The sequence below is a fragment of the Protomyctophum parallelum genome, assembly GCF_964188405.1.
Source record: "Protomyctophum parallelum genome assembly, chromosome: 3".
Classification (NCBI taxonomy): Eukaryota; Metazoa; Chordata; class Actinopteri; order Myctophiformes; family Myctophidae; genus Protomyctophum; species Protomyctophum parallelum.
In genome coordinates, this window is record NC_139698.1 from 14,713,766 (window position 1) to 14,738,685 (window position 24,920).

Here is a 24,920-nt window from a genome sequence, read left to right on the forward strand (position 1 = left end):
TATTAGTCTGTATTGACAGTGCGGTCAGCGTTCCTATATCGAACACACCGAGTGCCACACTCCTCCCGGCCGATAGGGGCTCGTAGTTGAAAGCCAATAGCAAAAAAACAGCTCGGATAAAAATGCTTTTTATTAAACAACGCGGGATGCAGCAATGCTAATCGCTGTCCCAGCTAATTTCTAACACACGTGGCACATGTGGCGAGTACTTTAAATTTGAAATCGGAATGTTTATATATACGTTTGGACTGTAAATGTAGCGATCGCGTAAAACAGGAGGCAGTTGCGCCATGACGCTAGTGAAGTACGAGCGTCATGTGAACCATGGCTAATACCTGCAGTGCATAGGAACATCAATGTATTACAGAATATGATTCAGTAAATTAATATGGTATTATGCATACATGATACATATTTTTAGGTATAGGGCGACAGATAAGGGACAACTTTTGATATTTACACACTAGTCAATATCTAAACAACAATATGAGTGTGTGTGTGTGTGTGTGTGTGTGTGTGTGTGTGTGTGTGTGCGCGTGCGACAGAATACTATTTGTGGACATGTGTCATAGGCTTGTGATTGTAACATAACTGCACCCTGTTTGTGTCCTTATGCATTTTCCTTTTAAAGTGTGGACCAAATAAAATAATTCAAATGTGTGTGTGTGTGTGTGTGCGCGTGCGACAGAATACTATTTGTGGACAGCAACACAATAGTTCCTGCCAAGATTGGCATAAAGTTCAGAGATCTAGGTCTGCAACATAATTAAAGATGGAGTGCCATGATTATTATAGGCTACAGTATATATTTAAGATATGTTTATTGACAATGTACACATCACTATCACAAATCAAGACATACTGAAAAAATGACAAGCCACAAAAAACGAAATAAGAAAAATACAGAGCCGTGCTTTTTGTACTTTTTCTGTTTTGTCTATGGAATTAACATTGCTCTAATAGACCCCCAGGTGTGGTTAGAATATTGAAATATGTCTTCGCTGTGTATTTTTGGTTTCTCGAAAGGCCCAATCGAAATGACAGTGATATAGTGACATCACAATATCATCAAATTCGACACACGCATTCCACCCCACCACAGGGGGTGCAGTGCCCGGTGTCGAGTCGGTCGGACCCATGGTTGTCCAGAACTGACCCAAAAAGGCCTCTGCCCGGGCTGTGGAGAGGGGTCCTGCCCAGTGTCCATATATGGAGCTGGCCTGTTCTGACATCATTCTGCTCTGAGTCCTAGAGCTCTCTGCTGTCTGTGTACGACTGCTTCTGTGAGTCCTAGAGCTCTCTGCAATTCTAAATCCTTTAGACCCGTTATTGACCTTATAGGGCCCAGTGCATAGGGAGGAGTTTTACTCAGAACGGGTTATTCTGGTTGCCATTTTCCTGCCTACCAGTAGGCTAGTAGGCAGCTGCTTTTACATTTTCCAGCCTCACTGTGGAGACATATACCATTCACCATTGTAGATTATTTTGTTTAAATAAACACTGTATGGTTTGGGTGTCAGATGACGAAATAAGATGTAAACATTTAGAACTGTTTTGACACTGTGAGGGGGAGGCGGCTATCAGATCAGAACACCCGAACATTTTCTAACGGCGAATAATAATAATACCACCATCGATCCAGAGCCATAGTGTAGAAGAGTTGTGACATGTCAAAGGTAGTAGAGAGATGGAAGATGGTGTACTGCAGTGACAGCGTACACACCAGCGTCACTGACAAGCAAACTTACGAACTACAGAACTACAGACTGGCAGCCAAGTAGCCTAGCATCCTATCCTACTAGCCTACATGTAGACAGGAAGATGGCGCCCAAATAAGCCAAAATCCTACTGAACGCGTCACTATGCCCTCCCCCTATACAGACCTTGAAACGTACCTTAGTTACATCACCAATAATGGTTGTTGACGTCACGTCACCCTATAAAGTATGGCGCACAGAAGCACTGAACAACAATACTGCAGTTAAATATCTCATACAGTAAGTATCCTATATTGCGAGTAAGTATTTGGAATCATAAGAAGGAGGTACTTGGCTAAAACACTAGGCTCAAGTTACTGACTAATTCACAACTCCCTCCCCCCAACGCTTATAAGGCAAGATACAGATCCTCTAAACTATAAGACCTCCTCAAACGGAGCCTCTTATACAACACCCACTGACAGCTCCCTGCGAGTACAAGCGTTTTCGTTCAAAGGAAGTAATTAAATTAATTAATATATTTTTATTGACTTTGGATGAATGAAACTTTTGGCTTTTTTGGCATCCATTGTTAGGTATGCCCTGTGCATTACATTCAACTAGTCGCCCACGCACGCACGCATGCACGCATGCACGCACAGATGCCAGAGGAAACCATGTAAGGTACCAACCTGCACAACCTGGAGCAATTTGGCGTTCAAAGTCTTGCTCAAGGATATTACATTTAAACTTTGCTTGTAGACAATAGACACACACACACACACACACACACACAATAAAGAAAGATTAATGGAGTGTGTCACTTTACTGTGAGAGAACGATACAGTGCATTAAACAAGGTGAAATGTAAGCTTTGTGAGTTGTGACCATAGACTGTAAAAGAATGTGGACAAAGCGTTCTCCGGGTCTGATATGGACGTAAAATGAAGCCAGTCAGTCCTTGAATTGTAAATCGCCAACTTTCTAGATCCGTTTGGGCCCAGCTGGTCATTGGCTGGCCCAGACAACGAGGCGGGACTTCCCCCCTTCTTCTTCGTTGGTTTTTATTTTGACTCGAACAGGGGGTGGCTCCCGATCATAGACTGTAACGGTAGCCACGCCCCTCAGAACATACGCGACTTTATGGTAATCTTTTTTAATAAATGGGACCATAATTTTCAATTATAATTTTTATTTTTGAGAAATGAGACTTTAAACTAGTGACTGGAAGCAGAAAGTATTCATGACCATGTTTATTAAGGTAATACAGTCTAGGTGAAGTTGGGCCCAAATACATTGTTTTTTTTTGGGCCCAATGACAGCGCCACAACAGGCCATGATTATATGAACTTTCAGGAAGTCCCGATTTCCTTAGTGGCTTCACAAAATATCTGTCTGACGGCCCCCCTGGTTGTGACGCAAATCATCCAATAATAGTTTGTTAATTAATAGTCCCATTGCGTTGACTGGATTCAACTGAGTTCAACACAACTTTATTAAAGGTTGTGACATTAAAAAAAAAGTTTTGGAATTGTTCTTTTTCTTTTCTAATCTCAATTGCACCCAAAAAACATGAACTTTTAACATTCAGTAGATTTTCTGTGATCTGGGGTTTTCTGGCTCAAACAGGTGCTCTGATTTGCCGGCAGTAAGTGACATCACTTACTGCAAATCCCATATATGTCAATGGGATTTGCCAGCAGATGTCACTGTTTTCACTGTGTTGCCTGTTTTCATTGTAGCTCAAAAGGCCCAAAAAACCCCAAAGAAAACTTCAGACCACAGAAAATCCACTGAATGTTCAAAGTTCAGGTTTTTTGGGTGTAATTGAGGTCATAAAACCTAAAATAAAAAATAAAAATAAAAATAAATGAAAATGAATGTCATAAAACCTTTAAAGGAGCATTCAGTGATTTGGGTGATTTGGAAACACCCCCGGTCCACCCCGGCAACTAGATGTGCACATGCACACGCTCTACAGTGGGGGGACACGCAACAGGCCAACAGCATTTGTGCACCAGTGACTTAATTTAAATTATAAGACTCTCGACATAACGTCACATTAAGAGCACAGCTCATGAATGTCTGTATTTGCAAAATAATAATAAATTAAGTAATCGACATGAACAGTTCAGGTAATTGGCCCGCCCTAGTGTGGAGCGTAGGGCAACACCATGCATACACCAGCAACCAGGAGAGTGAGAGGAAAGTGTGAGCGAAGGATGCGTAGGAGTACAGAATAGTAATACGTGTGCATGATGTGTGGGTGTGTAGACATGTACTGTAGATTGATGGGTGGCTGAAAAGGGGTTATAATTAGACAGATGGATGGATTGATGGATGGATGGATGGATGGATGGATGGATGGATGGATGGATGGATGGATGGATGGATGGATGGATGGATGAGTGAGTTTGCGGATGGGTATCTGCTGGATGGATGAATGCATGAATAGAATGGATGTGTGTATAAAGAGACTGAAGGATAGACAGAGAGAACATTAGAAACAGAAGAGGCAGGATGGATAGATGGGCAGGAGTAGAGGCAAGTTCAGCAGAGCTGTCAATGAACCATGAAAAATAGATCTATTGATCTAGTGACGGGTGACTGAACCAAGTTAGGGGTTTGGGGGACGGAGGCATCCATGTAGAATGGATTGAGAAGTGTGGCCACGTGAATGATTTTGTGGTCACTGTCAGACCACAGTGCAATGATTACTACATAATATAAGCATAAGAACGAGGAGTTAATGAACCGGATCAACCCACTGGGATGCCCATACAGTATACTGTACAGCAAGCCCTGCCCTGCCTGAGGCCATCTGCCACCCTCTCTAATCCAGGGGATTGTCACTGGTGATTAGCCACCCCCTCCCCTTTCTCTCATTATTTATTTCAGGCCCTGTATGTGTAGATTTATGGTGTACTATCTCACCCTCAACTCCCTTGCATATACAGTATAAGTTTATGTATTCCTGTTGCCAACAAGGTGTCAATTATTATTGAAACACCCCTTCAAACCCTCCCTCACCACTGGGAGCTGCCAATGGATGTGGTCAATCTAGTCCCCCGAATGTCCATTACAATTGTCACAACGATTTGGCTTTGGTTTTTCTTCCCTTTATCTGTGCCAAAAACTGATACTCTATGGTCCCAAAACATGCACAAGTCAGCATTATTCCACAGACAAAATTCAGATCTTCAGTTCAGGCATTGGCTAATGTTGTCAGAGACAATTACCGTAAAGCCACCATCCTGTCGAGGTGGTTTAGGGCCACACAAAGCACTGTTTTCACCTATACCAATAACGTATGGTCACCAACGAAGTTCAAGTTAATTTGGTCAGCAGTATGTATACAGTCTGTTCAGGCTCTCAATAGAAATATCTGTCAGTAGTAATCACAAAATCAAGAGTTGACTAAAATATTGTAAGATACGGTCTACTATAAAGTGAAATTAATAAAGCTATAATACTGTGCTGTACCAGTTCTATCAGGGATCTTATATTCCATACTGTAGTTATTATGTAAACACAGATTACTTCAATCTGTATTAGTGATGCATCACATGATCTGATGAAAGGAAGTTAATCTAGGTCATAAAGGTCTAGCCTACATAAATATTCTATAAAAACAGGGCATATACAGCACAGTGCCCACAATATACCAAACCAAGATATCAGTTTCGACATTGGTCTTCACTCTTCAGACATTGGAGTGAAATAAACAAGTGAAACAAGTAGTAGACCTTGCGATCCTCTTAACAGACCAGCATGGGTGGTTACAGACATGAACGATAAGAGACAAGACCACCAGATAGTAAATATTTACGCCTGAGCAGCATTCCCCATCTCTATGCCTTTAATGCCTTAATAGTAATAGCATTAGGGGGAGGCAGCACTGACTCCTTTCACTGAGGTAAATGCCACTGAGGTCCCTGACAACACAGCTATTCCTCTCAACCCACTGAAGCCGCCTTATAGATTTCTCAGGAGAGGCGAGGATCTGTTTTGAAAGTCACTCCCAGACCGCAGAATTGCTTGTTCCAGCCCAACATAGGCTTGCACATTGTTTGTGTTTCAACTTGTGGCTTAGCTGGAATTGCATGTCCTCCAGCGCTCTCTCCCAACTGTGTCCTTGTTTTGACTTTTGGTGTAATGACAGACTGCCAAATTTTTAGGGCAAATTTGGGACAACTTACTTTTCTCCCCCCACACTCATAACAATTTATCAAATTGATAGCCAGTCTTGAAAAGACAGACTGGCAATGCTTTATGATCAAACAATCTGAGACAAGACTCATTCTTGTGTGCTTGTAAGAGATATATTTCATACACAATATAGAACCGGGAAAAAATAGCTTATCTTATAGTATTTAATTCAGCAAGCCAGCAATCTCTTCGATACCTGCACAATATGTTAATCTTTTCTTTTTAACAAACAGACAAATACAAGTGGATTTAAATGATTATATAAATTGTTACCATTTGATTAAAAGGGGAAGTGATTCTGTCGCAGCAATATGTTGGATTATCCATTTTACCCAATTTGACAAATCTTACTATCAAACTTTACATGCATGATTAAATATTGTGGATTCTAATTTGCCCTCTATGCTCATTATGCCAGACAATTCTGCCACAAATTTGCCCTAAAGACTGCCAGTGTATCATAACTAGATGGCACTGACTGGAGCAGATTAATAAGGTATTCAATTAGATACTCATTCCTCAAGCAACATGGCTTTGATATCAGGTTGAGGCTTATAAATCAGGGTGAAAGAAATAGTATGCAAGTATGCCAATAGTCTATGGCTCAGTGACAGACTGAATACACTTTGTTGTCTCCACCAGGCCGAAGGCATGGGGGGAGAGTATGTTTTGCACTCCGTCCGTCCGTCCGTGTGTCCGTCCGTGTGTGTGTCCGTGAGCAGCTAATCTCCGGCACCGTTAACCCGGTCGATGCCACATTTTGCACACACACTCCCTGGATGCCAACGATGAACCTCTGCCCCAAAATTTCCAGAACGGCCTGTTATAGCGCCACCAGGAGGCCGCTTTGTGCAAAACAAGTTTTTGCACAGTACACCTACAGATTTTGTCCAAACATCGCGCAAATTGGTACACAGTCTCTCTAGAGCCATTCAACGAAACGGGTCTTTCAGATTTCTCAGACTCCATCCTGATTGGTTAAGATTGGCTTCCAAAGTTCACAGGAGTGCTCAGTTTCAAACAAAATGCTGCAAATCATGAACACATCGCGTGATTTCCGTGAAATTGTGCACGCACATTCCCACTAGGCCGAGGAAGAAATGCCACATGAACAATTTCAACTCAGCCTCAAGGTGGCACTATAACTGGCCGAAAAGTGTTTTTACCTCTAACTGCACGGAGCTGTGGATAATTTACTTTTGTTGCCCTTTTATCCAACCACTAGATGAAGGCAAGCTGCAATGTCCTACATTCCTATCCTGCCCAGAAGGGCACTTTTTCTAGTTCAGCCTGATTCAGACCAAAGATTCACAACAAGGTGAAAGCGTTTAAGTCAGATTTATACGACACATTGTGGGCTTGTAGGTCTGTCATTTCTGGCCTGCGACACTGTCATATTACAGAACATAAATTAAGCGTTAGAACGTTGTGAAGAAAAATCACAGCGGTCTGAATTACCTTAGGATCTGTTTGAATGAAGTAGGTTCATGGTTGTATACTCTCATGTCATTCTAAATAAAGTAAACTATATCCCTCCCTAACAGCCAGGTTTTAGCATAAGCTCTGCCATTTAACTAGCAGAGCCACAAACATTGGTACTGCTCTTCTATCCCTCTCCACTGATTGAACGGTTTGGCAATTATAAAACATTCAAACCTGTCTGGAGTAAAGCCAATAAGGGTAGCATAGGGCTTCTGCAAAGCCATAAAACAGATCAATCTTGGTCAAAAATGATATACTGCGCTGCCAACACATGCACAAAGTCACATTATAATGTGGAATGTGTTAGACATGACTCATGAGTTGTTCCTGAAGAATGTTCCTGAATTGAGTGAATTCCTGACAACCCTCCAAACTCATTACACACTGAAACAAAACAAAACTTTACAAACCTTCCTTTATTTTCCAGACAGAAAGACGCTGACGCCATGCCCATTAGCTCTGTTGATGCCCTTTTCTGAGGAAGGCTCTAGTCTACAGCCAGCTGAGTGCTCAGTTTCTGGTGGCTATAGGGCAAGTCATACACAACAGATGCAATTAGCCTTCACTGTGGCTCCAAGTAACTGGAAATAAAAACAAAAATGCTGGCACAATGATTAAAAGAAACCCATCAGCTTGTTCCTTAATGAACAATGAAACTCCCAAGGAAATTACCTTCATTGATATGCATGGCCTAAATGTGTAGCCTAGTTGCTAAGGAATTTAAAGGGTGGCTAGCCAATTACATTGCACAGCCTCGTTTGCCCTCAGGTGCTATGCTAATAAGGGTCATAAGGGGTCATATGAAAATGCACTTGCTAAAATGAGGAAGGAATCTCCAAAGGTTGTTCTCAGCTGGGATGATACCACTACCAGGCACAAGTCCCACAGCTGTAGCTTTTCACCATTGGCGCTGGGCTGACTGAGTCAGACACGTGTTTGTTTTTGGCTCAATTTAGACATCAGGCTCATTTAGTGCACACAGGTACAGTACTATTTATTACCGAGCTATTCAAGTCAAGGATTTCTCCACGGTCACAGCAACATTATGGACTACTTTAGACCCCACAACACTTTGGGACATCAATATCGTGGCCAGCCAATGACGGCATGAATTTAATGAGATGATGCCAGTCGGGGAACATTGGAAATACGTAGGTATTTACATTGTAGTTACTTCCAAGTGTTTTCCTCGGGGCATAGATGCAATATGCAAGGGCATTAATTCAGTATTATAATATTTAATGTATTTCTTTCCCCAAATCAAGTCAAATGCAAATGATGCAATTTCTGTCGTATAATTGAGGAGAACATGAATTCATTAGGATATTCAGTAAATAATTCAGATTTACCAAAAACACTAGTAAAAAGTAAAAATCACACTTGTGTGAAGTGAGGTGTGCTCTTATCATCATACATGATCATACATAATCACATTCTGGGCAATCACAATTGGTGTCCGTCATTTTTTTATCCTCACATTCTGCACTCAGCCAATGAAATCATCGCTATGGAGTGCACACAAATGCACAAAGCTGGTCATAGGAGGGGCTAGCACCCCTCAAAAAAATAACAGTAAACACAAAAGGTACTATTAAGTACAAACAGAAATATAACCCCACAAAAGCATCGACAATAAATAAATAAAAATCACTTGTGTGAACTTCACACAAGTGATTTGGTACACACAAACACACAACCCTGCTCAGCCAATCAAATCATCTCAAATTTGGTACACACAAACACACAAAGATGCTCAGCCAATCAAATCATCTCAAATGTGGTACACAGTACACAAACACACAACCCTGCTCAGCCAATCAAATCATCTCAAATTTGGTACACACAAACACACAAAGATGCTCAGCCAATCAAATCATCTCAAATGTGGTACACAGTACAAAAACACACAACACTGCTCAGACAATCAAATCATCTAAAATGTGGTACACACAAACACACAAAGCTGCTCAGCCAATCAAATTCATCTCAAATTTGGTACACACAAACACACAAAGATGCTCAGCCAATCAAATCATCTCAAATGTGGTACACAAACACACAAAGCTGGGCATAGGAGGGGCTAGTGCCCCTCAAAAATATTATACTGTATGTACACCTGTACAAGACCATTTGTGCATAATGTAACTTGCCTAGTTATGAACTAGAAAAGTGTGCTTCTCAGTGTGGCTAGGACTCTCAGTTATTGGTTGGAGCCGTCAGGACACGAGGAAGCTGGATTTGAAATAGTTTGAGTTTGTGCCCTAACCTATGGGCAGAAGTGAAAGTGGAATTGGATTTGCGCTCTGTAGAGGCCCCTCAACATGTGAAGAAATAGGCCCCGCTCTTAATGTGACAAGGCAATTACAGGCAAACGGTGTAGAGTATATCGATGGTCATTATCACATGACTCACAAGCCTAAATGGGGAGTTCCATCATGATACAAGAAATCCAGGGATTCATTCAAGGGAGTCCTTGATTGTACGACCTATGGTTCAAGAGCTATAGAGCGCCGAAGTCCTGACATCACTCGCTCATCCTTTGGTTCTGCCTGGTTCACGGAAGTAATTTCTCTAAGGAGAATAACATGGGGTCATCTTAAAATCGTTTCATATCAGCGTTGTGGTCCAAAAATAAACAAGCTGTCTCTGCGTTATTGTCAGGGAGGTGTCTCTGTATCGTTTGCAACCGTCAGTCACTCATATACCATATTGATACAGTCTGTTTCTAGCAAAAATATAACTAATTCAGTCCAACCTCTATTCGCTTAAGTTCATAGTTAATGCCTGAGATTGGATGAAGAGGGCAACGACGAATGCTATGTGATCATTTACATATTCCCATGGCCTTATTTATTATTTATTCACAAAGACAGTATGAATATAGCATTTGAACACTTTAACCCTTATTATAGGCAGATTTGTTAGGTTTGTAGATAATGTGGCTCAGTTGTGTTTAGGATAACCCCCTCAGTCACACACAGGAATTTTCTAGTATTCCAGTTTGACAGCCACTCAGCCAGCATAAATTATCGTCGCTGTCCGGTGGAAACCTCGTATGTCTATATGTTTTTTAATATTAAAAAACAACATTAAAATAGTGACAATACCGGACAAGCTCAAGACAAACTCATATCGCGAAACCTAAGCTTGCAGATCTGTTATTTTCCCTTTTGTGATACACTGTTGAAATAGGGCATCAATTTACGAAAAAACATAAAAAGTTTGAATATGGAGACACAGTTTCTGCCTGACAGCAACTATTCATTTCTGTCAGGCTGATGACAGTGAGGACATGCATGTCCTGAAGAACATGAAAAAATGAAAACATTGATTGAAATGCACTGTTCTCCAATACCATAACACCATCAATTCAAGGTTGCATGCATTCAAAATGTGATTAAACCAGATGTGTGCATAAACATGTAAAGTTTCAATGAAGAATTTTACTTCCCTGGTCAGCGAAGCCAGTAAACGCAGTGCCATTTCCAATAGATTATCATTACCGTCATCACATCATATTATCATAGTGTCAACGAGAAACTCCCTGCAGCAAACTAAATGTTAGTCCCACTGGGACAGTGTAGGGGCCAGAACATGAAGTGTGTTGCTGCCATACAGTAACATTACCACACCTATATTTTTTACTTGCACCAGCATTGGTGAAACCAGCACTGTTGTGAAGCAGTTTATATATTATTTACGGATGAAACTGAAGAAAGAGCATGGCATACTGGAAGTCGTAGAGGTCGCCCGCGGCTTTGTAACGGCTTTATAACCACACAAAGTCTTCACTGGAGATCTCACAGTAAGGCACGTTGTGGGAAAAGATTTACTGTGTTTGGGTAAAGCAATTCCCACAGTGTGTAAAACCTGTACGTTGTGGTTGAATGTGTACATTCAGTGAATGTACACATTCAGTGACATGCAGTGATGCTCATGCTTTAATGTGATATGTAATGTGAGCAACTCTTCCTCAGGTGACTGAGAATGTCAACGCAAGACATGATCAGACTGCGTCAGCAAGAAGAGCACCTCAACATCTACATGAAGAGGGATATAAGTTTCAGAGAGCACAAACCCCTCATTACAAAGACACATGACCATTTGATTTGAGAGTTAAATGGTGCAAATACATGCACTCTCCTAGTCTAATCATTGTTAAGATCCAATATGAACATCATAATTTTCTAATGAGATGTAAATTCAATAATGGGATGTAAATATCTCACTGTCAATTTAAGAAATCATCTGTGTTGGATTTGATTGATACAGACCAGATTCTTGTGGGTTACCTGGGTTACTCAACTCATGAAAGTGACTAATGAAGGTACGTCAATGAGGGACTTTGTGGGGAAATGAGACAGCAAGACTGTGAAGGAAAAGGACGTTGATAGATTGGAGCAAAAGGCTAGCGCTGGCCAGCAAACACTGTCACGATACCTGTGACCCTATGACATATATAAAAGTACCGATAAATAAAGACACTTGTACAATCAATGCCAAGGCACGCTGTTGCTGTTCTGGTGGCTTGTGATGACCCAACATGTTACTTTCTTTGTTTCTCAAACTGTCTGTACTGTATGTCATATAGAGCTTACAATACATTACAATTTAAATCCTAGAGTCACTGTGGTTGTAATCTCTCTCCCAAAAATCTGGCAAATGATGGCTTCCCAGATTGCTGTGGTTGTAATACACACATTCAAAAGATCATCATTACCCCATATAAATATAGGAGATAAATCTTAGAGGTTGTACAGTAACTTGTAGCTAGTGCTCAGTTAGTTAATTGTTAATGTTAACTAGGCTTGTATAAGTTGTATTATGTTACCTTAACCTCAGAATACAATAAGTACAACCTAAGGTTGTTAGTTTGTCTAAGGTTGTTACGCCACAGTAACAATGACCTTGGCTTACGGATTTGGACTTGTGAACCCACTCTACCTGTTCTAATTCCTTTGAATGGCCCACTCATGGTATTTGCCGTAATAGCAGGTGATTGTAGGAGAGGGAGACAGCATTCAGTGCTCGGGCCATTGTTAAGGCAGACATGTATTCTAGTAACAATGGCCTGTCAGTGCTAGTCACACTGTCCCCTCTCATTGATGGGTGACATCAGCGGGAGCCTGGTGACACATAGCACTGTGGGACCAAAGCACTACAAGGTATGTATTGCTGGATAGAACTGTAGCAACGTAACTGCACAGGGGGTTCCATTGTTTCTACAGTGAGGGGTCAATGTGCTTACACCCTAGGGCTGGGCAATATATCAATGTTATATCGACATTATGATATGAGACTAGACGTCTGGGCTTTTGCATGTTGTATTATTGTATATGGCTTAAATGTTGTCTTTTCCTGGTTTGAATCACTTATTTTGTATCTAACTACTAATTCTAGAGATTGTGTCCTCAGAATGCGTCCTCAGAATGTATCCTCAGAATGTGTGGACAGAATGCTCAGACGCATTCTGCGCTGTGATTGTCTGAGCATTGCATAACGGGTGCGCCACATGAGCCAATAAGTGGCAGAAAGAGAGAGGGGATACAGTACAGTACAGTACAGTACAGTACAGTACAGTACAGTACAGTACAGTACAGTACAGTACAGTACAGTACAGTACAGTACAGTACAGTACAGTACAGTACAGTACAGTACAGTACAGTACAGTACAGTACAGCCGCCTCACACGCCTGTGTGTGTGTTACTTTGGCTGTTCTTAAGCCAACACAGGTATTATTATAATAATAATAATAATAAAACTTTATTTGTACAGCATCTTTCATGACATGAAATGCAGCTGCTTTACAGAGAAATGGAGTTAAATAAAATATAAGCAAGGCAACAAACATTAAAATAATAGCAGTAATGAAATACAGTGAGGACATGAATAACAACAAAGAATTTAAAAGATCTACTGAAAAGCAAGAGTGTAGAAGTAGATATTGAGCTGTGCTTTAAAAATGTCTACATAGGCTTTATAAACAAGTAAAATAATTTTAAAACTAGATAAAGTCTCCACCAGGGCAGGTCAGGTTGTAGCCTCCTGGTGGTGCTATAATAGGCCAATGTGAAAAGGGTGCCATTTCTTCTTAGGCCTTGGATGGCAATTGGATGATTTGAGGCATTTTGTTGTGTTTCGCAAAAATCCACCTGTTGGTGGTGCTATAACAGGCCAATGTGAAAAGGGTGGGATGGAATATGAAATATCGGACAGATCCGTCCTGAATACATGACTATAGAGATACTGTGTAATGATTTACCGGGATTTTGGACAGAATCTGGAGGAGTAATATCAACAAATGTGTTTTACAAATAGCGCCCAGCGATTTATAGCACCGGAGCACTTTTACCGATGCAGTTAGATGTAGCCAAAACATAGAGGCGATCGACAACAACGGGAGGTATGATTAATTCTACCGCGACTAGCGACGGGACCACGGTGGGCCGTCTAACACATAATCTTTGCTTAGAATTGGACGGAATGAGTTAGATCAAGAGTAATTAACAATTTAAGATTTTCGGTCTTGCTAAACACGGGGGGAACATTTTCGATGACATCCCACTGTTGTTGCGCAACAGACGCTCCCAGCCTGTGGAGCGATGAGATCGGTTTTGATATCAATAACCTCCGTCCTTTTGATCAATCTTCGTCCTGTGCGCTGGGCGTTACTAATTGAAAAGACGGTGAAATTCGTCCTGTGCGCTCAGGGTGTTAACGGTGCCGGAGATTAGCTGTACACAGACGGACGGACGGATGGACACACACACGGACGGAGTGCAAAACATATACTCTCTCCCCATGCCTTCGGCCTAGGGGACACACACACGGGGACACACACACGGACGGAGTGCAAAACATATACTCTCTCCCCATGCCTTCGGCCTAGGTGACACACACACGGGGACACACACACGGACGGAGTGCAAAACATACTCTCTCCCCATGCCTTCGGCCTAGGGGACACACACACGGGGACACACACACGGACGGAGTGCAAAACATACTCCCTCCCCATGCCTTCGGCCTAGGGGAGACAATGAATTCTAAAAACAACAGGAAGCCATTGCAGTGAAGCTAAAACTGGAGTATTTTGTTCTCTCATCTTAGTTTTAGTTAAAACTCATCCAGAAAAAAAGTGAATTGCGCGCACACACACACACACACACACACACACACACACACACACACACACACACACACACACACACACACACACACACACACACACACACACACACACACACACACACACACACACACACACACACACACACACACACACACACACACACACACACACACACACACACACACACACACACACAATGTTTGCCATAATGGCACGGTGGTTCTGGTAAGTGATTAGCTGAACTGTCTGTGCATGACTCAGGTGAGTTAATAGGCCTAGGGTGAGTTAATAGGCCTAGATAGAGACGAGCAGTACGTAGTAGTAAATGGGATTTGACTCATCAGAAGCTGAAGGCAGCTTCAACGTAATCTGAATGATGGATAATCTTGATCCCAGTGGCTGATAGAGGCCAGGGGTGGTTATAGGGTGAGCAGCTGAGTGGAACATCAGATCTGATTGCCGTTTATGCATGCATTACTCAAGACTCAAGTCCCATCATTTTAACCCATTCTGACCTGAGATCAGATTCACACGAGGTTTCCACTGAACACACACTGGTCTGATTAACCCATTCTGACCTGAGATCAGATTCTAGAAATGTCAGTCGCTCTTCGATTTTTCAAAAATAGCAGACCTACAAGCTCATATCGCGCCACTCGGTGGCGCGATATGAGCTTGTAGATCTGCTATTTTTCAATAGCTAAAGCATAACATGATGCTGACACCAAAATGGGTGCCCGGTCAGAATGGGTTAAGAGTGAATTGAATTCCATCCAATGTATTAATCTGTGTTAATCGACAACTGCACTAATCATTTATATGTGAATGTGGACACATAAATGGACCTATAAATGAAATTAAACCTCGTGGTGCAGGCCGGATTTCCCACTCAGGGTCAAAAAACTTTTGGAAGTCAGTCAAATTGGAATTGAACCAGAAAAATATGACTGAAACATCTTGATACAGTAGCCATAGGTAGTTGACATAGTAGCAGTTGCAGCAAAGGTAGCAGCAAAAAGTGATTTGAAGATTTGATTGTTCGACCAACGATTCGAGAGGTAAAGCCCAAAACGTGAAACGGCTATTTAAAGCGCCACCATGTAGCCTATTTGACAAAATGTGAAGCGTCCTTGGCCTACTGGAAGTGAGAGTGCAAAGTCCCACGCCAATTGGTCCAACAGTGTCTGAGATTAGATGCTCACAGATGGAGGACGGACGGACAGACTGATGGACAGACTGATGGACTGACACACGGACGGACACGGAGACAACTGCTGGTGACTGAAGTATTGAAAGTTCAGCCCTGAGTTTGTACTCAGGGCTCCCTGAGTTTGTACATGCATGGGTGCGTGCACCTGTGCGCCATGCAGATACTCGCTCTACTAACTCTTCTAAATGAACACTGCCAAGGACCCGGCTAATAGGCATAGCCAATTACAATGTTAAATCTTTTAAATGTTTTTACAATAATGAAAATTACATAACCAAAATAGGGGTATCAGGTGGCTGAAAGTGGTTAAACGTAATCGTATTAAATGAAATCACACACACACACACACACACACGTTATTTTTCCGCTTTGTTCCTTTTTCTCAACTTTCCACATTTTGCCTCGCCCCTGCACTTCAAAAACGTGGACTTATGTTGAAAATGAGTTGGGTAGAAGTCCATGCTAATTGCTAATGGTTTCTTACTCATGGTTTCTTAGTCGCTGTGTGGTATGTCAATCAAGTTACCCCTCCCCCTCCTCTCTCTCAGAGAACGGGGGGTCAGAGCCCAAGTGCAAACTTGAGAAGGAATGACAAGCAAGAATGGCGAGGAAATTATCCTTAAACGAGGAGACAAACTCGCCTCCTAAACAACTGTGGCACATCGTTATCGCCATCACCATCATCACCAGTGCCGTCATCACAGGTGGTAATCATCCATCCTATTTTCCTCCAGTTATCCTCGCCGCCACCTTCAGAGACATCACCATCAATGCACAATATAACCCGGTGTGCCTCTATATCTGCCTCATTTGAATAGTCTCCAGAGGAACAAAAATAAAACGTTGCCAGAGTGTCTCAACTCCTGAAACAGATATATCATCTTTTCCATAGAAGCTAATAAAAAGCAAAACACACCCAATTCCCCACAGTTCGAAGAGGGGGGCTGTATGTCAGCAAGACTCATCAATATTCACAACATCACAGTACTGCTTGCCATGAGAAATTTCCCTCCATCTCCGCATCACATTAGTTTTTATTCTTTTTATAAACAAGCTTCGATGTACAAGAAAAATAATGCAAATTATGTTCGTGGATAATTATATTTTGATGAATAGCACTGGAATTGGGGGGGGGGGGGGGAGAATAATGCCCCGTGTGATTTTCAAACTTTTGAGAGCAATTGTCAAACAAAAGAGGCATATATTAGCACCAGGGTTAAAAACTATGAATTTGAGCTGCAGCACGCAAATGACTAAACACTGCATTTGGTATCAAAGCGCAGAGCCTTGAGCTTTTCGGTTGTGTGGATGGCATGTATGGCGTGGGAGGAGTGAAGTGTAGCGTGGGAGAGAGGTGTAATCACTATGACCTACAGTAGGATACATGTAGGTTAAGTTAGTCCTTCTGACTGCAACGCTCACTCCTTCTTCCCTCTTTCTCCAGTCTGCTCCCTGGGCTGTCTTTCCTGGGTTGTTAAATCCCTGCTCCTTTAATCTCCTTACTCAGCTACATCCTCTTTAAAGATGCAGAGCCACAGGAGATACACGGCTGCCTTGACTGGCGCTGGGCTGGGACGGGTAAGTAGGAGGACTCAAGGTTGGAATGGAAGTGGTGGAGGTGTGGAAAGTCAGACTCGGATTTAATGTGTGTGTGTGTGTGTGTGTGTGTGTGTGTGTGTGTGTGTGTGTGTGTGTGTGTGTGTGTGTGTGTGTGTGTGAGAGTGAGTGAGTGAGTGAGTGAGTGAGTGAGTGAGTGAGTGAGTGAGTGAGTGAGTGAGTGAGTGAGAGAGAGAGATTGTTTTGTTCCACTTTGGAAATGTAAACGTATGTTTTCTCATGCCAATAAAGCTCCTTTAAATTGAATTGAAAATCGAGAGAGAGAGAGAGAGAGAGAGAGAGAGAGAGAGAGAGAGAGAGATAGAGAGAGAGAGAGAGAGAGAGAGACAGACTCAGACAGGAGAGACAGAGAAAGACAGACAGACAGACAGAGAGAGAAAGGTATCTCTCATGAACACCCCACCGCCTCCAATGTTGTAACAGAGGGCTTCACAGTGAAAGATTGGCTAATTAATGCATAGTGAAGAAAAAGTTCCTATACATTTTCAAAGAGCAATGAGATTCATTTTCTGAATGCCCAGTGGCAATATTCTACAAGATGTTCAGTACTGTGTGCAAAATCCTCTATAGACCCTGCTTTCCTAAATGACTTTGTGTCTTGGGAGCCATAATTGGTTGTGGGACCATTGCTGATAGCTCCCTACATGACAAGAGCAATATCTTCAAGTTGGCCCCAGGGTGATACACAACACAAGTTGATTCAATGTGGGCTTCTACGGTAAATGGAAGGGTGAAAAAGTTTCATATTTCAAAAACATCACACACCAATGAAGGATAAAGTTGAAGAACAGAAGGGACACGTTCAATAAACGTCAGAATACAGTTGAACCAACCCACAATCAACCACTGAATCATCTCTGCTGTGGTAAATATAATCAGTAATATGAAGGCAATTGTACCGTTTCTATCGACACCTCCATGGCCCCAATATGATGCTACATTGTCTATCAATCATTATCACATTATTAATCATTTATCGCACAGCACTACCTTTCAATCATCGAACATCATCTGACAGGGAGAGAGGTAGATATCTACTGAATCTATTGAAATATGGATCATAGTACAGTGGCTGCATGGTATGTGTCACACATAATCGGTATGGAGTGAACACACACTGCTCGTCTCAGTTCTATGATTTCTATCTGTACATTTTTAGTTAATGTGTGCAACCCTCTTTCAACTTCTCCAACGTTGGCTCATATACTTAAAAAATGAAAATTTCAGACCGGCACAAGACAAGTCAGCATGAAATTAGGGCTGTCATCCTTTTGACTATGTCCCAAGAAGACCCTGTTCTCGTTTTCATGAGAAAAATATAGAACGGATACCAATCTTAGAGTTAAATTATAATACTAGATTGTACTGTGTAGAGGCAGACAAAATAGATCTCCACTCCAACCACAGCTCTCGTGGTCAAACTGTCTAAAAGGCATACACATGATGTCAACAAAGCACAAATGCTTGATATGTTTATCCTTCAATACCTGTTTCCCAGAAGTAGACAGACCTCCAGTCATCCGTCTGTGTGTGAACCTCCCACGAGCCATAGAACAGCAGCAATGTCACTAAAAGGTACGAGCTTTCTGCTGTCCATTTGCGGAGGGTCCCACCACCCCTCCACCCTCGCTCCATGGTCCACCGCAGGATAAAAGTAAATCCACACAGTTCAGAAGGTCACCAAAACAAGCCTCAATTTACTGCAACAAGGCGTGAAAGTGTTCCAGTTTGAGTGTCTCGTGTTGTTATGTGTGAGTGTGTATGTGTGCACATGTAAGAGAGTATTATATGATGTACAATTATCAGTCTTCTGCTGGAGTAATCCAATTCTTCTGTCTTCTGAAGGGCAGGGAGAGTGACTCTCCTCTCACTTCTCTGCCACCTCCTCTTCTTCCCCGGCTCCTTGTCGCGTTTTCTCCCCCAACTTCACAGGAAGGTCCCTGGGGGGTAGTGGGGGTCATCAGTGAGAGGGACTGAGCTGCAGATGAGCAAGAGAGTCTCCCTCCTCCATGCTGCTGCATCCATGCGCTACCGTTGTGCCTCTGTCCCCTGGCTGTGGAGCAGTGACAGTGGCTGTGTGTCTGCAGTGTGGTGTGTGTGTGTGCGCCTCCCTCTCTCTCTCTCTCCCTCGCTCGTTCACTCTCTCTCGCTCCCTCTATTCGCTCACTCATTCGCTGTTCTCCATGTGCCACCCTGTTCTCTCCCTCTCTATCTGTTGCCCTTTTTCTTCCCTCATGTTTATTTTATTTTATGCCCTTCGCTCGTCTTTCTCAATCTCTCCCTCCCTCTCTCGCTCTCTTATGTGCCCTTCATTCACACACTCTCTCTCCATTTCTCTCGTGTATCACTTTTGCTCCCCTCCTATTTCTCTAATTTCCCTCTCTCTTGCCCAAGGCATGAGGAACGATGAATATGCTCCTCTTCCTCCTCTTGCTTCTCTCCAGGCTCGCAGCACTGCTGGAGCCCAGCAGCCCTCACACACCGACCTGCGCATAGTGCTCTCAAGATCAGAGAAGCTGGGAGACAAGTGCAGATTAACGCATGGAGTGAGGATAGGAGGGGGTGTGACGGTTGGTTGTGGGGGGTAGGGATGAGGAGGGGCATAAAGCTGAGGATGAGAGTCCCAGTGGGACAGTGAGAAGAGAAGGGTGGGTTGTTTATACTCGTGCCGGGGGGTACGATGGAGACAGAGGAGGGGGAAGAGTCATAGTGAGTGCCTTAATTGAGGCTTGTTTAGATTGCTGCTGCTTTACAGTAATGGGTGTTGTCTCTCTCTTTGTTAATCCATAAAATCATCACATGGATTACAATGCCTAATAATCCTTTAACCTAATTTGGACACAAATGTGCGTGTGACTCTTGAACGCAATGGTCACCGTAGTAGGGGGTGGGGCTTTGCGTCAACACAGCCCAGCACAGCAAGCCACCATGAAGACAGACAAACAGATTAGAGGAAAGCGTTGCTGAGAGAAATATGTTGCCAATGTGTTTTACTTAAAAGTATCAATACAACAATATAAAAATACAAGTTCTGTCTTAAAAATGTAATTGAGTAAAAGTACAAAAGTATTGGCAGCAACCTACATTTAAAGTACCAAAAGTATTTTGAAGAAAAAAAAGAAAAAAAAAGAAAAACGCCCCAGCAGCTGCAATCAGCTGTCACGTCAGTGCACTTTCAATCAGCCATGCTTTTCTACACACAAAATCACACCTCATTCCCTCAACAAGGCAGTGGGTTTAAATACGGCTAAAACTCTGACTGGGGAGGGAGTCTGGAGATGGATTATTGGGTTCTTGTGTATTGAGTCTAATGATCATTATACTAATAGGAAAGAAAGTATTTTTTATGTGGTGTCATTAAAATTATAGTAGGCATATAATACAGCCTATCTAGAAAATAAAAACATGGAACTTCATTTCAAAAACTGTTTTCCTCCAGACGTTCATTGGAAAATCCCTTTCCTAGATCATTAAACATCTAAAAAATTACACATGAATGAAATGTCCTGTCGATCAGAATATCTTTGAACTAACTTGTCGATGAAAATGTCATCAACATCAATAAAATGAATCAACAATGAATGATGATGCCATTGCAATACCCCATCAGTCTCAGTCTCTCTCTCAGTCTCTCTCTCAGGCCTCTTTTAGACGGCAACGATCTCCATATAACACGTCAAAGTCCCGTTGCGTTCTCATTTTTTCTTACCCTTTACACGAGAACGCACACGTTATGATATGATGTGCTATTATGCTATACTGTCGCTAGGTGGCGATAACGGGCTGCCAAATAGACAGGTCACCCACGTACAAGAAGAAGAAGCCCTTCACGCAAGCGGCGCAACACTGCTCTGGGCGCGCCACGGGATGGTATATATTTTATAATACATTAGGCTACATAAACGCTGCTGCCGCGGCTGCCGCCTATCACAAGGCTTTTTATTTACATCATGGTTTTACATTCACCATCGCTGATGAGCAGCACTTTGTAGGCGAGGAGGGAGGCTTGTTCAGGAACTCCATTATATCATAATGATATGGCTCTGCATCAATGTAATAAACATATGCGCTGTGAGCCAACGTGAGCCATGATGTCATAAGTTTTGCGGATTCACCGTTTTGCCTGTTTATATGGAGACCATAGGAAACGGCGTTCTCAAAGATTTCCACTCTGGGAGGTGGTTTCACTTCGTTGCGTTTTCACCTCCTGAGAACACCGTTCTCGTCTAAATGACAGCAGCAAACGATACTTTATTTTGACGTTTTATATGAAAACCATCCTCGTGTAAATAGCACCTCAGTCTCTCTCTCAGTCTCTCAGTCTCTCTCTCTCTCTCTCTCTCTCTCTCTCTCTCTCTCTCATATTCAGGACTGCAGCCAGATATATCCTGTTCTCTCATTAATCATGTAACCTCATTTGTCCAGAAACCAAAATTTACTGTAAAAACAACCACTTTAAGACAATGACAACGGAGGTTATGAGTGGAAAAATACTAAGCAAAACAGTCTAATGCAGTGACTAGTCAATGAAAAAGGTGTGCTCATAGGAAAAATCATTGAATCATTGAAATTGTGATGAAACATTGGAAACATTTGACACCTACTGTCAGCTATCACGTCCAAAGCAAAGCAAAGCAAAGTTACTATGTTTACCAAGGGTAACTGGACTAAGCTCAAGAACTTGTTTACAGCCAGGCCCTGCTCATAGAACATTTCATGGTAGGGGTTCAATGCCTTGCTCAAGGGCACTTCAGCGGTGGTAATTGTAACGTGCCGGTCCAGGGATAGGAACTAGCGACCTTCCGATATCAAGACCGCTCCGCAAACCGTTCAGTCCAGTACCAAGGTTACTTATGTTGATTGATTGATTGATTGATTGATTGAATACTTTATTAGTCAGCACATGATCCAGTCATACATTAAGTCTAAAAGTCCTGCAGGGTTGTGCTTAAGGATCCTACCCCTCAGGAATCAATCAAATACTTAGAACAAAACATGTTGTGGTTTTGGGTAGTATGCCAAAATGGTCAAGGCTGACCTAGATAACAATTGAGATTGTCAGAAACGTATCAACTTAGATCTGAATATATGGAGCTGACATGTTCTGACATTCCATATGTTGATCTGACCTCATCAAACCCTCAAGACACGCTCCATATATGGCCAGTACAGAATTAATTCCATATGTTGATCTGACCCCCCCATGCAAAAGCGCCAACGCTCGCCAAGCAGTCTGCCGTCACCTAGGCGGATGCGTGCATGCAACCTCGCCCCAAGTGCTTATGAATCAATCAATATTAATCAAGCATTTAGTCCAGACCATTTAGCGCATGTCTTGTAAATGAATAACAAAATTAAAACTCCCTGCTGCAAATTATTGAGCAATCAAAGGTAAACCGCAGAGGCCCCAAACAAAATGACTAAACGCAACCGTGAGACGTTTTGTTCATCACTTTTAACCATGGGGTCTCTTATCATCTTACAACATGTAAAACAAACATCTTCTCGGGAAATAGCCAATCTACAAACTCATCTACAAGTTTGTGCGCTGCAGCGCTTGTACAGTAGATTGGATAGTATTTGCCAGATGTCCATTCAAAACAGAATAGGGACACTGGGGTGCATGTGGTTAAAGTGGTTCAACAGTGGGATTGAGAGTGCCACAATGCCTTATTTTTCTTTTTTATATATAAAAAATGCTTCCTGAAATTCTTGATTGATCCGAAGCCGCGGGTTCGACTCCCGAGCCCGATGGCCTTTGCTGCATGTCACTCCCCATCTCTCTCCCCCTTTCCTGTCTAATTACTGTACCCTATCAATAGAGGCAAAACATCCCCCCCCCCCCCCCCCCCCAAAAAAAAAGGATACGGAAACGGAAACGATGTGCGATCTGTGTACGTACTATATGTGTTTATTTACCGGATACATGAGGCAGTTGACAGGCAGTAGGTCAGGCCAGAGCCTTAGAAATAGACAAGAGTCAAGAGTCTTTAGTGAGGCCAAGGCTGGGTAATGGCTTAACAAGATCAACAATAAGGTCAGTCTGGTTGTGGTCTTTACAAGCCTGCCCACTGATACTGGCATGCAAACTGCAGTGAAGACCAAACAAAACTAAACATTGTGTGCGTGCTTACGTGCGTGCGTGGACACACACACACACACACACACACACACACACACACACACACACACACACACACACACACACACACACACACACACACACACTAATATAAGCCAGCCAATATGCATAATTTCTTTCTAGAGCTTTTGTACCCCTATACAAACACATTCTCTTGTGCACATGCACGCACACAGAGAGAATATAGCATGCATGTCTGCGACCGCGATTCTCCACTCACCCAGGCCCATTTACAGGTAGGGAATCCATTATGATTAAAGGCTTTCCTCACCCAACTGACCACTTTCAGCTATCCTCATCTAGTGGCCATAAGCCAAAACCAATTATACTGATGGGAAACAGCGATGCACACACCACACATACAGTACGTGCATTTAACAGTTTCCTAAAAAAAAAAGAAGGAAATAGGCTGCTAGCTCAGAAAGCTTCCTATTAATTAATGTGCTCTTTGAACTCAGACCGACTTCATTATGATAATGAGATGTAACTATTCAATGGATTAATCCTTAAATCCTTGATTAATTAACTGAAGTGAACAGTAAGAATGTTTTGCCAGCTAGCCTAGTGAACATTTTAGCTTTGTTCCCTTTGTTTGTGCAGTGCTTATATGATCTTAACCTTAATGTGTTCTCTGGGAAGGTGCTAATATTGTTAGAGATTTATTGAGAAGAGACTAAATGGGCCAATTATATTATTGTCAGGATATGCGATAAGCAAATTCAGCTGACACAAATGCTTTCATGTCACACTCGCATGCATAATCTATCGTATGACATTGTGCAGTCATTACCAGTAGCAAAGGGTGCGTCCCCACTCCCCAGTATGGGGGCTGTTTTTTCCCCCATTTTATATTTTTCCAATGACGATATACGGACCAGATATTTTTGAATAAACACTATATAACATGCTAAAGCGGATGCATAGTGGATGTATAATTTGATTTACTGATTTACTTATCTTGGAATCGATCTGAGCTTGTGTTGGTTATTTTATCAAGTTACACGCAGCTGCATCTGTCGCTGAATTTGATGAGGGAGGCAGCAGGCCGGGAGCCAGGACCAATATGAATGTCTACAGTATGATTCCAAAGGGCAAGCTTTCAGCATGATCACAGCACCATACTTCCATTATACAATTAATTGTACTGTGCATACATTGTTTTGTGCTGACCAGTCCAGCGGTTTGTAAGATTGGCGATGGACAGACACAAACACTCAGAGGTATGTTACTGTGCTGTCTGTCTATCAGTCTATTATGTAAACCGGATGAGCAATTGGAATCTGATTTGTGTTTTGGTTTGCTTTTGGATTATTGTGTGATGTTTTTGTAATTGAGTTGCATGATATTTTTATAACCATTTATCCTTCCACTGACCAGACCAGAGCCTTCTATTGGAGAGTTGCGCCAATGGAGGCGCAGAAAACTGCACC

General features: G+C 42.3%; 1 protein-coding gene across 1 annotated transcript in view; it reads right to left on the bottom strand.

Moving 5' to 3' along the window:
• LOC310855430 (thrombospondin type-1 domain-containing protein 7A-like) overlaps positions 1–19,349 on the bottom strand; it is a 130,350-nt gene extending 111,001 nt beyond the window's left edge. Inside the window, exon 1 of the mRNA XM_083760435.1 lies at positions 18,836–19,349. Coding sequence (XP_083616561.1) covers positions 18,836–18,983 — 148 coding nt within the window. The 5' untranslated portion in view covers positions 18,984–19,349. The remainder of the gene's footprint in view (positions 1–18,835) is intronic.
• Between the last annotated feature and the right edge of the window lie 5,571 nt (positions 19,350–24,920).